The 21,469-nt window shown below is 37.9% G+C and overlaps 1 protein-coding gene across 5 annotated transcripts; it reads left to right on the top strand.

Moving 5' to 3' along the window:
- Positions 1 to 58: 58 nt before the first annotated feature.
- Positions 59 to 19,433, top strand: LOC132181473 (DNA repair protein RAD16). 5 transcript variants are annotated; one of them, XM_059594709.2, is made up of 17 exons: positions 59 to 139; positions 400 to 453; positions 817 to 915; positions 1,244 to 2,487; positions 3,456 to 3,578; positions 3,666 to 3,739; positions 7,220 to 7,280; positions 7,394 to 7,528; positions 7,616 to 7,701; positions 8,062 to 8,131; positions 8,508 to 8,633; positions 10,323 to 10,550; positions 13,619 to 13,723; positions 13,804 to 13,956; positions 18,433 to 18,521; positions 18,612 to 18,692; positions 19,081 to 19,433. In XM_059594709.2, exons 2-17 carry the CDS (start codon positions 402 to 404, stop codon positions 19,151 to 19,153), a joined length of 2,799 nt encoding a protein of 932 aa, XP_059450692.2. In that variant the 5' UTR covers positions 59 to 139; positions 400 to 401; the 3' UTR covers positions 19,154 to 19,433. The 5 variants fall into 5 exon arrangements, with proteins under 5 accessions (XP_059450692.2, XP_059450696.2, XP_059450691.2 ...); XM_059594708.2 differs by lacking the exon at positions 59 to 139 and having other exon boundaries at positions 303 to 453; XM_059594712.2 differs by lacking the exons at positions 59 to 139; positions 400 to 453; positions 817 to 915 and adding an exon at positions 1,021 to 1,093.
- Positions 19,434 to 21,469: the final 2,036 nt, after the last annotated feature.

Below are 21,469 nucleotides of genomic sequence, written 5' to 3'. Positions count from 1 at the left end.
GAAAAGGTGTTTTTTTTAATCTGATTGTGATGGCTCTTGTGACTAATATAGACTGCATTTTAGGATTAAAAAAATGTGAGACGAAATCCTCTGTATTTTTTGGGGGGCCTTCCACTTCCAGTGGCCGTTGAAAATAGAGGTACGCACGTGGGATGACATGAATAGATATGTGGTACGTGTGGATATTGTATTCTTTAATTATATGCGTGCTTTACTTTACGAAGAAGTAATTGTTGCTGACGCTGAACTTTACGTGCGGAGACTCACTCCATTTCCATATTCCATCTTCCACTGTTTTTCTTTTCTTTCCTTTTCCAGAGACATAACAAGAACGCAAAAAGACAGCCCAGAATTTTGATATATTTTGTTTCTTTCTTTTCTTTTCTTTTCTTCAATAAGCAATGGAGCCTCGTCCTTGTAGTCGTAGACGAATATCTAACGCTCCTTTCGATGGTAAAGTCTCAGACTCAATTATTTTTTCTTTTCTTTTTTGATTTATTTTCTTGAGGATTTTTATCCCTGTGTGTGATTACCGAGAAAGTGTAAGAGTGGGAAAAGTTGAGTAGTTCTCTCTCTTTCTCTCTCTCTCTCTCTCTTTTTTATTGTTGTTTTCCTACGAATTAAGCCTGTTGGGTTACGGAGAAAATATAAAACCCATAAGGAAACTAGCTCAAATATTCCTTTTATTTATTTATTTATTGATTTATGTACATATTTATAAAAAGGAGCTCTGTGTGTGTGCTTACTGTGAAAATGAGAATTTATATTTATATTTGTTTTCTTTCTTATTTCTTTAATTTTAATTGTCTAAACCAGGAGCAACCAGTGTGGAAGTGCTTCAGATTAGTGATGATAGCTCTGACGAAGAGGGCTCTGATTTGGAAATTTATGTGCCGTCGAATGCTCGTGATGGAGGTACTTTTGATTTTTCTTTATTGGATTATTTGTGATTTCGGTTAAGTTTTCAGTCATTAAAAAAAAAAAATTGTTAATTTTGAATTATCCCACTACCAGCTTTGCTTTAAAAAAATCCGGGACGGTGTTTGCCGGAGAAATATAACAAGTTGAAAGCTTGAAGATTTATGCATTTGAAGTAGGTAATATAAGTGGGGTTTAAATTTAAATGAAAATGTAAAAAATTATGGGCAAGTGTTCTTAGCCTGCAAAATGGAATATTGTAGTCTGTTTTAGCTATTTCAGTGGTGGCTTATCTATAGTGACATACGATGATGTATAAATGTAGATGAAGAATATGGGGGGGAAATGGATTTGGACTTGAACCAGAAACCAAAAGATATAATGGAGGTTAATGATGGGGAAGATGGTGATTATAATTTCAAGGATTATGATAAGCCTTGGACAAAAAATAGGAAGGCAGGACCAGATATGAAAACAGTGGTGGAGCATGGAGAACCGAGTTGTGAAGAGAATATGGCGGAGTACGGAGGACCGGTTTGGGAAGAGAATGCCGTGCATTGTGGGGGTATAGATGGAAATCAGTTTACTCAAGAAGGTGTTGTTGAAATTGATTTCCTCAGGCTGAGCGAGATGAAAAAATGTGAAGAGAGGACAAGCGGTGCAAAGCCAATGCTAATGTGGAATCAGTGGGAAGAAGAGCACGAGAGATGGATTGATGAAAATTTGACGAAAGATTTTGATTTGGATCACCCGAATGAAGTGATTCGTGAAACTGCTGAGGCACCGCCTGAATTGATCAAGGCATTGTACAAGCACCAAAAGGAATGGTTGGCCTGGGCTTTGAAACAGGAAAACTCTTCAACTAAAGGGGGAATTCTTGCGGATGAGATGGGAATGGGGAAGACAATTCAAGCAATTGCACTTATCCTTGCCAAACGGCAAGTCCACAGGATGATTTGTGAACCAGATGAACCCTCAGTATTACCAGGTCCATCCAAAGGCTTGCCTGGAATTAAAGCCACCCTTGTAATTTGTCCTCCAGTTGCTGTGAGCCAGTGGAAGAGTGAGATTGGTCAGTTTACTTCAGAGGGAAGCACCAAGGTGCTTGTTTATCATGGGGCCAATAGAGAGAAGAATTCTGAACAATTCAGAGAATATGATTTTGTCATAACAACATACTATATTGTTGGGACTGAGTACAGAAAGTGCATGATGCCTCCCAAAAAGAAGTGCCCTTACTGTCGCAAATCATTTTATGATAGTGAGCTGTCAGTTCACTTGAAATATTGTGGGCCTGATGCTGTTAGAACAAAGAAGCAGTCTCAACAAGCAAGGAAAAAATGGAAAACTGTAATGTCAAATCCGAAAATGGAATCTGCTGAAGATAAGATGAATGAATGTGATGGCAAGAAGGGAGAGGGAACTTTTAAGAAGACATCATACCAGCAAAGCAAAGAGAAGGATATGGGAATTAGATTTGGAAATGAAAATTCAGACGGCGTTGAAGGTTCATCCAGAGTGAAGTCACCTTTGCATGCTGTGAAATGGGAACGTGTAATTCTGGATGAGGTAAGTTGGCATAAATTATTTGCAATGAGGGAATTACCATTCTTCTTGGTTTTCTTTGAATTTGCTAACAAATATTTTATGGTCTCTTACCCTCTTTCTCTCTTGACATGAACAAACATCTGCATGCACACTCACACTCTGTTTTCCAACATGGATAAGTTTTTCCCCCTTTATGTTAGTATGAAGAAAACATTTAGAGTTACAATGCCTAGGACTTGACAGTTGTACATTCTATGGATTTTTTGTCAATCGTTAAAAGCCATTCATGTAACCTCATGTATGGCCGACTTATTTTCATGATCCAGTAGGTAATTGAAAACAGTGATTCACCTCGGTTCCAGGCTTCCCATTACATCTAAGCATAAAGTGAAGTAATATGACCTTAATATGAATATCTGCGGGTAGCCCAATCTCTTATGATTGGGAATTTTGAACAGAGCCAGCTAAAGTATAAAAAACGTTTCAATGTATAAATCCTTTAAAGTTCTTGTTGGTTGAAATGGCTGCTGGAATTTCATTTCTGTTTATTGTCTTGCTTCTATAAAGATTAATGTTTGTGATAGATGTTGTTTTCTTATTGCTGCCAAATTGTTTAATTATTTCCTCTTAACTCCATTGTTGTGGGAAATGTGGGCTTCCATGTTTCTTCTAAATCAAATAATCAGCCAAAAAAGGAAAAGCTTGATCATATTCTTAATCATAAGTAGAAGCTGCTTTTTTCTATTTAATCATGTTCATAGGCAGAGAAATATTTGAAAAAAGAAAAAAAAAAAAAATCTGATAACATTCTTAATAACAATTTGAAGTTGCTTTTGTTCTGTAATGCCCATATGCCAAATCTAGTATTTGTTTGTCTTGTTTATTTTCGTCTTTTGTTATTAAATGATGGATTAAAACATCAATTACTACCTGGGTTATGCTTTTGAGAAGTAGTTTCACCAGCGTTCTATTCTTTCATTTGAAAATAGGCCCATTATATAAAAGCTAGACATTGTCATACTGCAAAAGCCGTTTTTGCTTTAGAGTCTTCATACAAATGGGCTTTAAGTGGCACTCCCCTTCAGAACCATATTGGAGAACTTTACTCTTTGGTAAGTTTGATGCATGTTAGAAAAATTTGCTATAAATCAAGCAACTTTCTCTGGCAAACTTATATAGTTGCTATGCTGTTTACACAGGTTCGCTTCCTGCAAATAATTCCATATTCTTATTACTTGTGTAAGGACTGTGATTGCAGAATTCTAGATCATAGGTATGCTTTGAGATTCAGCATTGTTTATGACTGCAGTCTATAAGTATGAAATAATTGTGTACATTTGGCTGTGCTCTATAGTTGATTGACATAATCTATTAACATGACATACAATTAGGAATGCTTTTTTCTAGTATGAAAATTGAAGAATTTGATAATCATTCTTTCATTTGGTACACTTCAACCATGAGCAAAGCCTTTTTCTGTCTTTCCCTGAGATAGAATGTTTTATGTCTTTATTCTTCTTGTACTGCCAACTTCTTATTGTGGGAGGTTTTGGGGATATTTTTGGACCTTCTTTTCCTTTGTGTTAAATGAGGGTCTGTAATTGGTTTACAATGATGTAGGTACCTGCCAACAATGGAGTGGACAGTGTATTGAGTTCATACCTTGCTTAAATGAGGTGTTCCAATTTGTTTTCTCTTTCTAGTTATGTACAAACAACAGTGTGATTCTTATCATTTTCAAGGCTTCCTAAGCTTCATTTTGGTTCGCAAACTTAAAGCCTTGAAAGCCTGATTTAAGAGTTTGGAACGAGTAGGTGTTTGGTAATGTGGAGAACCAGAAAAAGTTCTCTTGGATTAATTACGAGTTCTTGATGGTTTGGAGGAAGAGAAGCTTTATGTGATGAAGAGAAGTTGAGGAAAGATAAAGTTATGAGTGATTTAGAGAGGGCTACCTTATTGTCGGAGATGAGTTGGAGGCAGAAGTCGAGGATGCTTTGGTTTAAGAGAAAGTGACAAACGCACAAAGTTTTTCCATCGAGCTGCTAACTCAAATAGGAAAAACAACTCCATTGAGATGTTTTTGGTAAATAACTCAGTTACTTAACTTACTTCTGATCAAACTGAGATCAGGGAACACATTGTTTGTTTACCAAACAATTTCGTTGGTGACCCAAGTTGAATGGACTTGCTTTTGATTCCATTGATGAGGAAGATGCCTTTTGGTTAGAGAAACTGTTTGAGGAGAGTGAGGTCCTTGAAGTGGTGAAATGTATGGACAATGATAAGGTGCGAGGCCCAGATAGTGTTATTGTGGCTTTCTTCCAAGCTTGTTTGGATGTGATTAAAGAAGATATTATGAGGGTGTTGCATGATTTTCATGCCAAAAATAAGTTTGAAAAAGGCCTTAATGCCACTTTCATTGTTTTCATTCCGAAGAAATTTGGGGCTGATGATTTTTAAGGATTTTTGACGTATTAGTCTAGCGAGTGGAGTTTATGAGATTATTGCCAAAATCCTAGCAAATAGGTTGAGAATGGTTTTAGAGAAGATTATTTCAAAGAACTAGAACCCGTTTGTCAGTGGTAGGCAAATCCTAGACCCTGTTCTTATAGAGAATGAATGCTTGGATAGTGGGATCATATCTAGTGAGCCAAGTGTGCTTTCCAAGTTGGATATTTAGATGGCCTACGATCATGTCAATTGGGAATTCTTATTATATTTGTTGAGGAGGTGCGGTTTTTGAGAGAAATTGTGTACCTAGCGCATTGTATCTCTTTGGTGCGCTTTTCTATTTTAGTGAATGGCACTTCGTTCAGATTCTTCAGTAGCTCCCATGTCTGAGACAGGGAGTCCTTTGTTTCCTTTGTTGTTTGTCATTGTCATGGAGGCTTTAAGTAAAATTCTATTTGCAACTGTAGATGGGGGCTTTTCTTCCAGGCTTTTTCTATGGGGTATAGGAACATTGGTGTGCTTAACATGTCCCACCTTCTGTTTGCGAATGGAACCTTAATATTTTGCGAGGAAAACCCAGACCACCTCTGCTATATGCGTGCCTTATTCTTATCCTTGGAAACTGTATCTAGTTTGAAAATTAATCTGGCTAAGTTAGAATTGGTTCATGTGGCCAATAATGTTGCTGGATTGGCTAGTATTCTGGGCTGCAAGGTTTCTTCTTTGCTTTTAAAATATCTTGGTCTTTCGTTGGAAGCTTCTTTTAAGTCCAAATCTGTTTGGGATGGTGGTAATGAGAAGATCGAGCGCCGTATGCTTAGCTAGAAGATGATGTACAGGTGGAAGGATTACCTTGATCCAGGGAACCCTATCCAATTCTACGTATTTCATGTCTCTTTTTTCCCTCCCTGCTGGTGTTGTCAATCGCATAGAGAAGTTACATCAAGATTTTTTAGGGAAGGTCGGGAATTCGGAACTTTCTCTTGTTCAACCATGTTATTCTTGGGAAGTGACTTTGGCACTATTTGCATGAGAGAGAGGTCTTATGGAGAGTCATAGTGGACTCTAAATATGGTAATTCATGGGGTGGGTGGTATTCAAATGAGGTTCATGGCTCATATGGGGTGGGACTATGTAAAAATATCAGGAGAGGTTAGGGAGAGTTTTCTAGTCATACCAGATTTGAGGTGGGAGACGGCTGTGAGAGCTTTCTAGTCATACCAAATTTGATGTGGGAGATGGCTCCAAGATTAGGTTCATGCATGACAAGTGGTCTGGGGATTGGGCCTTTACGGAAGCTTTTCCAAATTTGTATAGTATTGCTCGTGCTAAGGATGCGTCTATAGCAAAACAATTGGAGTTATGTAGTGACTCTCATTAGTGGAATGTACGCTTTAATAGAGCGGCTCATGATTAGTATGTGGATGTCTTTTTTTGGTTTCTCAACTTGTGCACTCCTTTAGATTGAAATAAGGAAGTGAATACAGGCTTTGTTGAACCCCTTCTAACGGAGGGCTTTTCGACATTGGATTCTTTTGTAACATCCTTGTTCCTCATGATAGTACTCAATTCCCTTGAAAGAGTATTTGAAGGAATAAGCTCCCCATGAGAGAGGCTTTTTTGGCTTGGTTGGCTGCTATAGGGAAGATCCTCATCATGGATAACCTAAGGAAGCAAAATATCATTGTGGTTGATTTGTGTTGTATGTGTAAGAGAAGTGGAGAGTATGTAGATCATCTTTTACTCCATTGTGAGATTTCTAGTGCCTTATGGACTGTTGGATTAGCTTGGGTTATGCCTAGACAAGTGGAAGACCTTCTCTCTTGTTGGAGAGGGTTGTACAGCAGTCCTCAGAGTGCAGCAGTTTGGAAGATAGCTTCGTCTTGTCGTTTGTGGTGTCTTTGGAGGGAAATAAATGACAGAAGTATTAAAGGGCAGAAGATGACAACGGTAGAACTAAAGTCTTTCTTTTTCAAAACTCTTTACCACTGGATAGTTGCCTTACTAGCTATGTGTATTTCTTGTATGCTTCATGTGTACCTTTGCTGTGCCTTTTGCGCTTTTTAATGATATCTCAATTATTTCTTTAAAAAAATGTACATAATAAGGAAATGTTTTAGTGAATCTTTACTTTACTTTGTTACATGGTAACAAGGAATTGTTGTTAAGAATCAGTGACTGAATAATGGACTTTTAGTTTCTTTTACGTAGATTTTATCTTATTATTCTTATGTTTTTTTTACTATCCATTCTTCTAATTATGCAATCATAATTGATTACTTTTTTCTGATGGCCGCCGCAGTTCAAAAGACTGTTCAAACTGTTCTCATAGTTCTGTGAGACATTTTTGTTGGTGGAATAAAGTGAGTCCTGAAAGTTATCGCTCTCATGTTTGTTTTTGTTGTTTATGAGGCATTTTTTTTTTTCATAGAAATACTCTTTGCTGACGTATCATTGAATCCTTGATTCTTTTAAGTATGTGGCTACACCAATACAAAGATATGGAAATGGTGATGGGGGACGAAGAGCTATGGTTTTGCTCACGCGCAAAATTTTAAAGAACATAGTGCTAAGACGCACGAAAGCTGATCTCGCACTTCCTCCTAGAATTGTAAGGTTTTATTGTCTTATGGCTAAGTTTTCTCTATCAATCTTGCTTTTCTTTGCGCCTTTCAATCCTTCCATATTCTTTGTGCAGGTTTCATTGAGGTGGGATACCTTGGATATCAAAGAACAAGATTATTACGAAGCAATATACAATGAAAGTCAGGCACAGTTTAATACGTATGTCAACTTTAAATCTCTTTTGCTTTGTGTTTTGGTTTTGAAATTCCACCATATTTATGTATATGTTATCACAAACACCATTTCCTCTTGATCTAGATGCTAAAGGTTCATGTTCAATTTTCTGGAAGTTCAACATCTTTTTCTTTCATCAATTTTGCAAGAGAAAAATTGTCATTTGAATGATTTTTTTTTTTTGTTCTCTTGAAATTCCCTCTACAATTTTACATGGCAAAAGTTATTTCCATTCTATTTTTATACTTGTAAACACACATGTGCACATAAACTGCACAAATAATTATTTCATCTTTCTGAAATGAATTCAGCGTGTTTGTTCAAATTTGCCTTTATTCTTTACAGATATGTTCAGGCGGGAACTTTGATGAATAACTACGCTCACATATTTGAGCTTCTGACACGCTTGCGGCAGGTGAATGATAGTTATACTATGAACTTAAACTAGCATTTGGTTACCCTTTAAAACTCAGAAGGGGCCTGTGTTAATCATGTGTACCCTTATGATTGGGAAATCTGACCCCTCCTTATTTGGACCTTTGATTTTTTTTAATTAGAAAAAGAATTTAGCTCTTGATTATGAGAGTTTTTCAAGAATTCCTCACGAGTTAGGCTTGACCGACCAAGTTTACAGTCCACCCATCTTTATTATTATTATTTTTAGTTTGCATATCAAGGCAGCAGCAGAAGAGTGAAATTGACAGAAAGTAAAAACTGTTACTCATCTACTATTGCTGTAGACAAATCTCATTTGCCAATGCCTCTAATTTCTATTTTGTGTAAAACTACAGGCAGTGGATCATCCTTACCTCGTAGTATATTCTAGAACTGCTGCACTAAGAAGTGGAAACATGGTTAATAATGACAATAGTGAACGAGTTTGTGGTATTTGTCACCATCCAGCTGAAGATCCTAGGGTAAGTTCATCATTTTTTGTTTTTGCATTTTTTTTCTTTTTGTAGTATGGAATTTTGGCACAAACATTGATAATCGCCAACATTTTTTTTTCCTTTATACTTTGAAGTGAGTTCCTCTAAATCTACCTAATTTTTTGGGTATAAAGCTTTTCAATATAATTCTTGATGGAAGATATGTGAATAAAATAAAATCTGATTAAGTTAATGCAACTGATCAATTATTACATCAATCTTATTAGGGTACGTAACTTAACCATGAATCACATCTTTGGTTCTTTTATCAGTTTAGTTGAACACTTGCATCATTGGCGACCAGCTCATTTTCCATCTTAGTTGAACACTTGAAGATATGACACTTAGGAAGTTTGAATGAATACATTTATTGCACCTTTGTTGTATCAAGACTCCCTATCAAATAAAGTTGTTGTAACAAATTAATATTTTGGATGGCAAACAATTAGAGAAATAGAAGAAGATTAATATTACAATTACACACAAGATACATAATTCTATGTGGTTCGGCATAATAGCCTATATAATGACCACAGGCAGAGATGAAATTCACTAATAAAATATAGAGTACAAAAGGTGGTGAGAGATCTTAAAACCTCAAACCCCCATTAGACCCAAAGCCTCGCTCATTCTCAGAGAGAATTTTCTGTTATCCTAATTCTCTAATTAGGTCTATCACTAACCTCTCTAATTAAAGAGGACATAAAACCCGGTCAGCTGCTTTACCCACACCAAGAGAAACTTGGCTGATTAATTGGTTCACCGGTGGTCACTTAAGTTGGCTACTATGAATGCGGCAAGAAGGATCAAGTCACAATCCTTGTCAAAGAGGAAAAACTATGAGCTTGCCAGCTGCCAGCTGGAAAAGTTGACCATCTTATGGAAAAATACATGAAGATGTAATTAAAAAGGACAGAAAATTCAGTCGGCTGCTTTACCCACACCAAGAGAAAACCCACTGATGAAACTTGGTTGATTAATTGGTTCACCACAGTTGGCTGGGCGGCAGGAAACTGAAGCTGCAAACCTAAAAAGTGGTCACGTTGGCTACTATGAATGCGGCAAGAAGGATCACGTCACAATCCTTGGCATAGAGGAAAAACTATGAGCTTGCCAGCTGTCAGCTGGAAAAGTTGACCATCTTATGGAAAAATACATGAAATTGTGGTGGCAACACAAACTCAAGCCACCTACAAAAAGTGTTGTGTGTCCATTGCTGAATATGTGGTTGACCAGCATTTTGTTAATGAGATGAAGGATCACATCCATAGTTAACTATTAGAGTTGACTGTCAAAAAAAAAAAAAAGTCAACTATTGGAGTTGACATCTAGATGCAAATTGAAACTGCATGAAGGCTATGTAATGCTGGAGAACATGGATTTATGCTTTAACTTGGTTTTTCGGGTATTCAAATTTGTTATTTTGCCTTTAATACAGTACCCTGGTTTGGAGACATATCTCTAATGTATTTTTCATCAATTTTGCAATGTATTATTTAACAACTTTCTGTTGGGTAGTAATAGGCCAAGCAGACATGTATTCTCTGCTTTTTCTTTTTGCCCTGAAAGAATGCACTTGCTTTCTGAATACCCTATGTATTGCTTTGTATATTTAACTTCGTTTACACCTAGTCCTTGGTTGATTTTTCCATCTAAAAGCTTTTTCTTATTGTTTAGGATACTGCTTCTGAGCATTTTTTATTAAATGCTGTTTTAATTGGTGTCTATGCTTCCTTGGGACAAGCCTTTTGCTCTTCATGTTCAAATTTATTTACTGTTGATTCACCTAAAAATGGGGATGGAGATCATGCTTCTAAAACTACCATCAAGGGGTTCAGATCCTCAAGTATTCTGAACAGAATTCAACTTGACGATTTTCAGACAAGCACAAAAATAGAGGCTTTGGTATGTGTACTCGAAATTGTTAAATATTACATGTTCTTTGTTTATTATTATTATTTTTTTTGCCATTCAGATTGCAACCTTGATAATTCTATAAAAGAAGCTCCAATGATTTCAATAGCATATCTTGTGTACCGCTTCTCATGATATTTCTTGACATGATTTTTTCTAGCTTGTAATGTCTATATTTTTCTATGAGTAGGATAGAGAACAAATAGAGTTCCTTGAAGGCAATTGTGGAAGTGATTTCCTTTTATGCTCATTCTTTTAAACTAAGAAAACCTTTAACATTTAGTCTTGCAAGAAACTGCTTCAAATGCCACAACAGTGGTCAAATTATATTGCAAATAGCAAAGCACAGGTGAAGAAAGAATCAGTTTTAAGAGCAAATTGTTTTTTATTATGTCCATGAAAAGGGGAAATAGTGTGTTGTGACAATAATTGAGGATCCCCAAGAAGCAAAAAAAGAACATAATGAAAATAACTCAATTACACAGGACACCAAAATTTAACATGGTTCGGCTTAACAAGCCTACATTTACAAGCGGAGACAACCAAGAGAAATTTACTATCAAAAGATGGAGTACAAAGAGAGTAGTAGGGAAAAAACCACTTAAAACCCAAAGCCTCAATACACCAAAATCTCACTTTTACACAAAAGAGAAAACTCTGTTTTTTTCTTAGTGCTCGTGTGGCACAAGACTCTGAGAAAACTTGTGAGCAGCGCCAAGTCTCTTCCTCTCTTGCTGTTTGTCACACTGTGAGATCTCCTTTTTTTAAGAGCAGAAATCGACGAGCTTGAATCCAAGATCAAATAGGAAAGGAATGAAAGTTGGCTAACCTTAGGAGTCCAAATTTGTTCAGAATTAGTTTCTATAAAACCAAGTCAACAAAGTAAAAAGGTTATGCCATGGGGCCCACTTCAAGACTTGTCAAAGACAAATAATATACGTCACATAGTGAAGCTTAAGTTGCAGATTTTTCAGGCCCAAAATTGGAAGCTTTTTTTGGAAGTTGCCTAAACAAACTTCAGAGATTGCTAAACCATTAATTGATGGAGCCAGGATATTCTTTGATCATCTAAAAAATCTTTTTCTTGCTACAATATGATAAAAAAGGTTCTTCCGGGCAAATAGCCATCCCTAGAATTAAAAGAAGAAGAAAAAAAAGGTGTCAAGGAACAAATTGATATCATTTTTTGGGCAAAGTGAAAAAAGTAATATTTTTCTATATCCGGTTTGAACATTAATCTGGCTAAGTCAGAATTTGTTTCTGTAGGTAGTGTCAATAATGTTGATGGATTGGCCAATATTCTAGGTTGTGGGATGTCTTCTTTGCGTTTGAAGTATCTTGACCTTCTCTCGATATGGGATGGAAGCTTGAGCGTTGTTTGGTGGGATGGAAAAGGATGTATTTGTCTAAGGGTGGAAGGATTACCTTAATCAAGAGTACCCTTTCCAATTTGCGTACGTATTTTATGTCTTTCTTTCCCCTTGTTGGTGTTGCCAATCGCATAAAGAAGTTACAACGAGACTTCTTATGGGGTGGGCTAGATGATAAGTTCAAATTTCACCTTATCAGTTGGTCCAAGGTTTGGTCTTTGATTTTTGAGGGAGGGTTGAGGGTAAGAATCTTGCTTTTGTTCAAATGTGATCTTTTGGGGAAATGGCTTTGGCGCTATTTGCACGAGAGAGGCCTTATGAAGAGTTGTAATGGACACCAAATATGGCAGCTCATGGGGCGGGTAGTGTTCTAACGAGGTTCATGGATCGTATGAGGTGGGGTTATAAAAAAATAGGAGGGGTTGGTGGGAGTTTTCCAGTCATACAAGGATTGAGGTGGGAGATGGATCAAGATTAGATTATGGCATCACTTGTAGTGTGGGGATTAGGCCCTTAAGGAAACTTTCCCGGTTTTGTAAGTATTGCTCACATAAATGATGCTTCAGTGGCAGATTACTTGGAGTTATCTAGTGGTTCTCAGTATAATGTATGCTTTATCAGAGCGGCTCATGATTGAAAAGTGGATGTCTTTTTAATTTGTTATATTCTTTAAGATTGAGACTGGGAGGTAAAAACAAGCTACATTGGGTCTTGTTCAAGAGATGGATGTTTGATGTTAGATCTTTCTTTGAGGTCCTTGTACCTCATGAGAGTGCCTCTTTCCCTTGGAAGAATCTTTGGCGGCATAATGTTCTTCTAAGAGAGATGTTTTTTTCTTGGACAACCACTCTAGGGAAGATTTTCCCTATGGATAACTTAAGGAAACGATGTGTCATTGTGGTTAACTGCTATTGTATGTGTAAGAGGAGTGGGGAGATTGTGGATCATCTTCTTCTCCATTATAAGATTGCTGGTGCTTTGTGGAGTGCTATCTTTAGTCGTCTTGGTTAGCTTCGGTTATGCCTAGAAGAGTAGTAGTCCTTTTCACTTGTTGGAGAGGGTTGGGAGGTAGTTCTCAATGTGCAGTTGTGTTTAAGTTAGTTCTGTTTTGCCTTTCGTGGTGTCTTTGGAGTAGAAAAAAAAAAAAAAAAATTGATTGAAGTTTTGAAGATTGCTAGAGGACAGAGCTGAAATTAAATTATTTCTTCTTCCAAACTCTTTATCATGACAACTGCCTTAGATCTTAATTTTCTAAGTTTCCATGAATTGTTTTACTTGTTTTCTCTTTCTAGCAAGGTATTTATCTTGTGTACTTAGTTTGCGCCTTTTGTGTTTTTCAATAATATTTTAATCACTTATAAAAAGAAATATTTTCTCGTGTGTCCTTATATATTACAGGGGTTTTATATTTTTCCACTTGCCACAAAACAATTAATTGGTTTTAAGATAACCTGTGATCATTTGATAATTATGTTTGCTGCATCATGTGGCCTTATGAATATTATCTTCCCTCTCTATCAAAAATCTGTTCCAAGAGAAAAACTGGTCTTTTTTTTTTTTTTTTTTTTTTTGGGCTATGGTAATTTAATGATTTTTTATTGATTTGCCTCTATGTTTTCTGGCGTGTCCATATCTACCGTAATTGTTATATTTATGCACTTGGTGTTGACTGAGTTTGAATGGTTCTAGAGGGAAGAAATTAGGTTCATGGTTGAAAGGGATGGTTCTGCAAAAGGAATTGTTTTCAGCCAGTTCACATCATTCTTGGATCTTATAAATTATTCCCTCCACAAGGTACTTTAAAATCTGCATTTTGATCTTTTCTTTTCTCACTTTGTGGAAGTTGAGAAAGTAATGCACTGAACCTGTTGCAGTCTGGTGTCAATTGTGTTCAATTAGATGGAACCATGTCCATGTCTGCTAGAGATGCTGCTATCAAGAGGTTTAATGAGGACCCAGATTGCAAGATTTTCCTTATGAGCTTGAAAGCTGGTGGTGTTGCTCTGAATCTTACAGTTGCATCACATGTGAGCAATTCCTTTGTAGTCTTGTTAAATTTAATTTCTAATTTCCTTCAGGCTTCATGGCATGCATTTTTACCTGTTTTTCTTAAACTAGTTTTTTTTTTTTTTTTTTTTTTTAATCAGTAATGTTGTATATATCCAAAAGCACAAAGGGGCAACCCTAGTACACCGGAAGTATACAAGAGAATGCTTAAGACGAAAGAGAAAAGAGAACAAGAAAATCGGAAAAGCTAATTACTAGGGGACCTAATAAGTTGCTGTCCAAGTAAATTGGGAAAAAAAAGAAGAAAAAGGACTTGAGCTTCTCTATAGTCTTCTCTTGGTTTTTGAAATTCCTATAATTTCTTTCCCTCCACAAGCTCCACATGAGGCAAGAGACATCATCTTCCAGATGGCCGGTCTCTGAGAGTTACCTCCCGACCACCGGCAGGCGAACGAATCCGCCACCCTATTAGGCATAACCCAAGATAGCCCAAAGCGACTGAAGATGGCATTCCATAAGGCGTTGGCGACCTCACAATGGAGGAGGAGATGATCAACAGATTCCCCATTCAGTTTACACAAACAGTATATATTAACCAGGATGAGATGTCTTTCCTTTAGATTATCCATGGTAAGAATCTTCCCTAGAGCCGCCAACCATGCAAAGAAAGCCACTTTTAAGGGAGTCTTGGTCCGCCAAATACTCTTCCAAGGGAAAGAGGGATTGTCTTTGCATGCTAGGATCTTATAAAAAGATTTGACGTCAAATATCCCTTTACGAGACAGGATCCACCAGAGCTTGTCCTCCCCTCTCATCTTCTCCCTCTATTGGAGTACAAAAGGGAATAGAAAGAGGCCAGGACATCCACTTCCCAATCGTGAGCCAAGCGAGCAAAGCTAACGTTCCACTGAAAGGAGCTACTCAAATAATCCATATTAGTAGCCATAGGTGCATCCTTCGCACAATCAATGTTATATAAAGCTGGAAAAGCTACCTTGAGGCTCACCTCACCACACCACACATCATCCCAAAATCTGATCTTCGATCCATCACCTAAATCAAATCTGGTATGACTCGAAAAAAGCCTCCACCCCCTTCTAATGAACTTCCAAATCCCACGCCATGCGACCTGCGGGAAGCACCACCTACCCCAATTGCAATCGTATTTGGCATCCACGATAGTTTTCCACCAAGCCTTGCTTTCATTCGCACAACACCAGTTATTGTCCTAAAAGGGCTTGATTAGACAGTCTCAAGTTGCAAATCCCTAGGCCTCCTTCAGAGATGGGAGAGCAAACCTTGAGCCAGCCAACTAGGTGATATTTAAATTCTTCACCTAATCCACCCCATAAGAAATCTCGTTAAAGCTTCTCTATTCGGTTTGCCACAACAAGAAGAATTGGAAAAAGAGACAAGAAAAATGTAGGTAAGTTGGAAATTGTGCTTTTAATGAGGGTAACCCTTTGACAAGTATATCCTTTTCCAACTAGCCAACCGACGTTCAATTTTTTATACAATGCCATCCCAAATAGACTTGTCCTTAAAATGAGCCCCAAGGGGAAGGCCAAGGCACTTCAAAGGTAGAGAGGACGTCCCACAATCTAGGATGCCAGCCAGCTCAACCACATTATCCACATTTCCCACAAGAACCAGCACCGACTTGGCCATATTCACCTTTAAACCAGAAAGAGCTTCAAAACAAACGAACAATGCTCGCAAGGAGTGAATATGGTCGGAATTGGCTCCACAGAAGACCAAAGTATTATCCGCAAACAAGTAAGAAATATTAACCATCTCGAAGGGTCTAAACCTCATAGAAAAGCCTGAGAGAAAGCCGTTGTCAATAGTAGCGGTAATCATTCTACTAAGAGCCTCCATGACAATAATGAACGGAAAGGAAGACAAAAGATCTCCCTACTTGACCCCACGAGAGCTACTGAAAAATCCGGACGAAGAGCCATTAACCAAGACGGAAAAATGCACCGACAAAATGCAATGTGCTATCCAAGAGCACCATTTCTCTCCAAAACCACATCTTTTCAGCAAATACAACAAGAAGTTCCAACTAATGTGATCATAGGCCTTCTCCATATCCAACCTGTAGAGCACCCCTGGTTCACCAGACTTGATGCGACTATCCAAGCATTCGTTAGCTATAAGAACATAATCCAAAATTTGACTGCCTTTAACAAAAGCATTCTGAGGCTTTGAAATGATCTTCTCCACAATCCTTCTCATTCTATTGGCAAGAACTTTAGCAATGATCTTGTAAACCCCGCTCACAAGACTATTTGTCTTCCGACTTACTTTTTGTCTTTGTTCCCTATTCCTATGAGTGTTGCAAAAAGGCTGGAGAAAGTCCAAAGAGACTTCTTGTGGGGAGGGATGGGAGATGAGCCTAAGTTGCACCTTGTAAGTTGGAATCAAGTCTGTCGTCCTCTTCGTTCCAGTGGTCTCGGCATTCGGAAGTTGCATCAGTTTAACCAAGCTCTATTGGGGAAATGGCTTTGGAGGTATGCGAATGAGAATGAGGCTCTTTGGCATAAGATTATAAAAGCTAAGTACGAAGACCAGGAGGGTGAGTGGTGCACTAAGGAGGTTTCGGGCTCTCATGGAGTGGGTCTATGGAAGCATATCCGGCAAGGTTGGAACTTTTTTGCCAAAGGTATTCGTTTTGAGGTAGGGGCGGGCTCGAGAGTTCGATTCTGGCATGATATTTGGTGTGGGGATCAACCGTTGAAGCATACCTTCCCTTCCTTGTTCAATATCGCTAGATTTAAAGAAGCTTGGATGAAGGACAATTTTTCTTGGAGAAATGGGGTTGTCGAGTGGAATGTCATTTTTGTGCGGCCCGTCCAAGATTGGGAGATGGATATGGTCATTGCTTTCTTTGATCGGTTGTATTCTTGTAAGATAATCGTTGGCTCTGTGGATCATATTCGATGGGCCTCGTCCAAGAAGGGTAAGTTCGAGGTGAAGTTGTTCTTTAAGGCCTTGTCCAACACTGATCATGAGGCGTTTCCTTGGAAGAGTATCTGGTGCACGAAAGTGCCTTCGCGGGTGGCTTTTTTCGGATGGACTGCAGCCCTCGGCAAAATTCTGACTCTCGATAATTTGCGAAGGAGGAACCTTGTGGTTATGGATTGGTGTTGTATGTGTAAGAAGAACGGAGAGTCTGTTGATCATCTTCTTCTTCACTGTGAGATTGCAAGAGCTCTCTGGCACACTATCTTTAGTCGGTTCGGGTTGCTTTGGGTTATGCCTAGCAGGGTAAGGGACTTGTTCGATTGTTGGTGGACGGGAGGGCGTTCTCGTAGTGCAGTTGTGTGGAAGATGATCCCTCTCTGTTTTATGTGGTGTGTATGGAGCAAAAGAAATGTTAGATGTTTTGAGAACTCCTCTAGGTCTTTAGAGGAACTTATTCATTTCTTTTTATTCACTCTGTACTCTTGGACGGCCGCCTGGCTAGCTCCGTTAGTGATTAGCTTTTCTGACTTCCTTTTTCATTTCTCTCCCTCTTAGGCGCTCTCTTGTTATACTTCTCGTGTATAGGGGTTGCGCCCCTCTGCGCTCTTTTTATATCATCATTACTTATCAAAAAAAAAAAAAAAACCCCCTCACAAGACTAATAGGATGGAAGTCCTTTAGATTCGACACCCCAAGCTTCTTCAGAATTAGAGCAATAAAGGTAGCGTTAAGGCTTTTTTTGAACTTACCACAAGTGTGGAAGTCTGAGAATACCCCATAATGTCGGCCTTAATCAGATCTCAGCAGTTTTGGAAGAAAGCCATAGAGAACCCGTCCAGGCCTGGAGCCTTATTTCTATTCATACCTTTTACCACCTCAAAGACCTCCCTTTCCTCAAACGGAAACTCAAGACGGGAAGACTCCTCCGCGTCCATAGATTCGAAAGCAAGGTCGTCTAACCTAGGCCGCCAATCGTATTGTTCTGAATAACTAAGTTTTCATTTCCTGAGCTGGTTTTTCATAAAGAAAAAGTTTGTGATAATCTTCCTTAGGCTCCATATGATTCGAGGGAAGTCCTCTTCTGTTAGACTCATGTTTTATTGATTTTTGTATTGGGAAAATAGATCTTGTGATATTTGAGAAGCATTTCTGGGACAGTATTTTCTATGCTTTTATTCTCTCTCCCCCCCCCCCCCCCCCCCTTCTCCCAACCCACCCCCACCCCCACCCCTCCCCTTTTTTTTTTTAATGATTTTACCACTGATGTCCTTCTGCATGCATTTGCAAACATGAGCCAGGTCAGATACCTTCAAATTATATTTGTAGATTGCGTTTTTTCGTTCCTGGGTTTTAGTTGTTAATTTGATTTCCTTGTACCTCTGTGTTACACCAATCCTCTTTTATGTGGCTTATACCTCCAAAAATATGGACGCACCCTTGAGCTTCTTCATTTATTGTGGATGCCTGAATGTAATTCCTTGCTAGTTTCTTAAGGTTTGGTATCCTTCTTGTACTGTGCCTGTGTCTAGGTCTTCTTGATGGATCCTTGGTGGAACCCAGCTGTGGAGCGGCAAGCACAAGATAGAATCCACCGAATAGGGCAGCATAAACCAACCAGGTGCTTTATTTTGCTCACAACTCTAATATCCTGAGTTCTTATAATGTTATGCTTTCTATAAGGATTATAACGTAGTCTCTACATTTGCAGAATCGTGAGATTTGTTATTGAGAATACAATTGAGGAGAGGATTCTGAAGCTGCAAGAAAAGAAGGAATTAGTGTTTGAAGGGTAAGTGTCATTTGCCTGGTACTGAGAATGTATTATTCAAGTCGTTTCCACCGGTTGGCTTCTATTGATTGAAAAACATAAAAGAAAAGAAAGAAGTAAAAAAAAAAAAGAGAAATCGATCACTTCGAGGGGATTCAACAGGATCAACCTCCAATTGCCTTAACAAAATTAGGTTTCTTCTTCATTCTATTGCCATACGGCATCTGCACTGAATTTCTAGAATAAAGCGAGACTTATTTAGGTAAGAAAATCTTTGGTTTAGCTTATTAGGAAATGGCCCATTAGAGAAATAAAATCAAAATATGCTGATACAGCTTATTAAGGAAATAAAAATCTCTAGGATTTCCTAACAGTGCAATACTGACCTAGCCAATATTGTGTTTTGCAGGACTATAGGTGGCTCTTCAGAGGCCCTCGGAAAATTAACTGAAGAAGACTTGAGATTTCTATTTGTTATCTGAGCAGGATTATCCACAAGATGAGGCTAGTGTCAGTTCTAAACATCAACTGCCTCCTCTAGGTTATGGATGTGTGATTTAAGCCTAAACATTAAATCATCATCTTCCAACCTAGTACCTGCTACTTCTTTTTTGGAGATTGCCACCTGGTAAATATTTCCTTTAGGAGATGAGCTGGCATCAAAAGGTAAGCAATCCGGCTATGGATTGATTTTGGGTGATATTTGGTGATATTTTGGCTAATACCTAGTTTACATTTAAAGAAAGTTTTATTTATTTATTTATTTAAAAAAAAAAATTGTAAAGAATCAACATTTGGAATAATATAGGTTTTTATTTTTATTTTTTATTAGAGTTCTTAGATTTACATCCGATTGATCATCTGAGATCATACTATTTTCTTTGCAACTGACTTTTTGAGATATGGTCTTTAATAAAACGGTTTATCTATTCTATTAAAACCATATTTGAAAAATATATTAATCAACACAAGAAAAGCAAATCTTCATATGTGCTAAAGTAAAGCATAAAATTATGCACATTCATTGAGGTACTTGCTTTCTAAAGCAATATTCTCTCTCATATATTGGAGTTTTCTTACACTTGAATTTACTAGAAATATATTTTAAAGGGAAAATTTCATTTAACCCTTATGAATTTTCAGTATTTTTGCAATCATCCTTCTAAATTTAAAAAAATTTTAATTTAGTGTAGTCAACTTCAAAAAGTTTGTAATGTCATCTCTACTGTTAGGATTGAGGTTAATTCGGGTGGAATATAGGTGAAATGTCTCTTTTACTCTTATAAATTATTTAATTTTTAAATAATTAAAATTATAAACAAAAACACGGAACCCATGACTTGGCCATGTGTTAGTTTGTAAACAAGGGTATTTTGAGTATTGGATGGGTATTATTGCAAACTTTTTAAAGTTGAATACATTAAATTGAGAATTTTTTAAGTTTAGGAAAATGATTGCAAAAGTGTTGAAATTTTAGGGGGTTAATTAAAGTTTCCCTTACTTCTAGTGGGCAGGAAGATAACAAAGGTCTTCTTATCAAAAACTAGAAACAAAATTGTTTATAGAGAGCCCTTACTATGCGGTCAGGTGCAAAACCCAACTTTTGTAGCCTCCAATCAACTACTGCCACCTAAGCGAAGTGCACAAACATAACTTACAACCAAATACACCGGATGAAAACAAGAGAAAGAGAGAAAGAAGGGGAAAGAAGCAATGTCGTGGGTCTGGTAGAGAAAGAAGAAATGGCCGGTGGATCTCGCCAAACCCACGGCACGGGTCAGGCGAGACCCAGCCGTGGGTCTTGCCAGACCCATGGCGTGGGTTTTGCGTGACCCACGGCTGGATCTGGCCGTGACCCAGCCGTGGGCCACCTCTTCGACGATTTTGGGTCACCCTCTCCGGCGACTTTCTTGTCGAATTCAGCCTCAAGAATCGATTATAATGCCACAAAAATCGATTATAATGCTTCAAAACTAGTTTTTGGGTTAAAATTAAAACTTAGAGGGAAAGGTTAACCCTTAGAAACTAATGCTTCAAAATCCAACCGGAGCTGTGAGACCCACGACCAGACCCCTTCACTGGCGCCATTTCAGTGGCTGGGAAGACCCATCAGAAAAAACCCATCAAGCAAAAAAAAAAAAAACTGATCAGAAATGATTTTGAACTCAAATGATTAGAAAAAACCAGACCCATAAGAAAAATCCAAAGAAGAAAGAGAGAAAAGTTACTTAGTTACCCATGGCCATTTGTTCTTTCTCTTCTCTGCCAGACCCACGCCACTTCTTTCTATCTTTTCTTCTTTCTCCTTCTTTCTCTCTTTTTTTTTTTTTTTTTATCTAGTGTTTGTTTATCGGGTGTATTGGGTTGTAAGCTAAGCTTGTGCACTTAGCTTAGGTGGCATTAGATGATTGGGGGCTGCAAAAGTTGGGTTTTGCAACCCGACCGCATAGGAGGTTTATTCTTGTTTATATGTTATTTTACCATTGTTTTTCTTTTTCTATGCCAAATGCATGCATGTTGAGGCAAGCCATTTATGAGAAAGCATTACAAAATCAGACTTCATGGGGATTTGGATTCCCTACGATTCTTTGCCTAGAGTGTTGGAGTTAGGGAAATTGTGAGTTGTGAGAGAGGGGTCTCCTGTTCGAGCAACTTGGTCGAGCGGCCCATGGGCCTCTCACAACTCTGCTTGATTTTAAGTACGAGAGAAATTTCACAAATCCCCAATTGTGGGGGATCTCGATCCTGTCATGACACTAGGGCCGCATAGAGACAGATTACAAATGCATTGTGTAGTT

The sequence above is a fragment of the Corylus avellana genome, chromosome 5, assembly GCF_965113065.1.
Source record: "Corylus avellana chromosome 5, dhCorAvel1.hap1.2, whole genome shotgun sequence".
In the NCBI taxonomy this organism is placed as follows: Eukaryota; Viridiplantae; Streptophyta; class Magnoliopsida; order Fagales; family Betulaceae; genus Corylus; species Corylus avellana.
This window is presented reverse-complemented; position numbering and strand designations above follow the sequence as displayed.

What these genes read in the sequence shown, in the direction of transcription:
- LOC132181473 (XM_059594709.2), top strand. Translation starts at nt 402, where the DNA reads ATGGAGCCTCGTCCTTGTAGTCGTAGACGAATATCTAACGCTCCTTTC. An exon ending in ATCTAACGCTCCTTTCGATG is followed by an intron (nt 454 to 816) that starts GTAAAGTCTCAG and finishes TGTCTAAACCAG; the next exon opens with GAGCAACCAGTGTGGAAGTG. An exon ending in GTCGAATGCTCGTGATGGAG is followed by an intron (nt 916 to 1,243) that starts GTACTTTTGATT and finishes GTATAAATGTAG; the next exon opens with ATGAAGAATATGGGGGGGAA.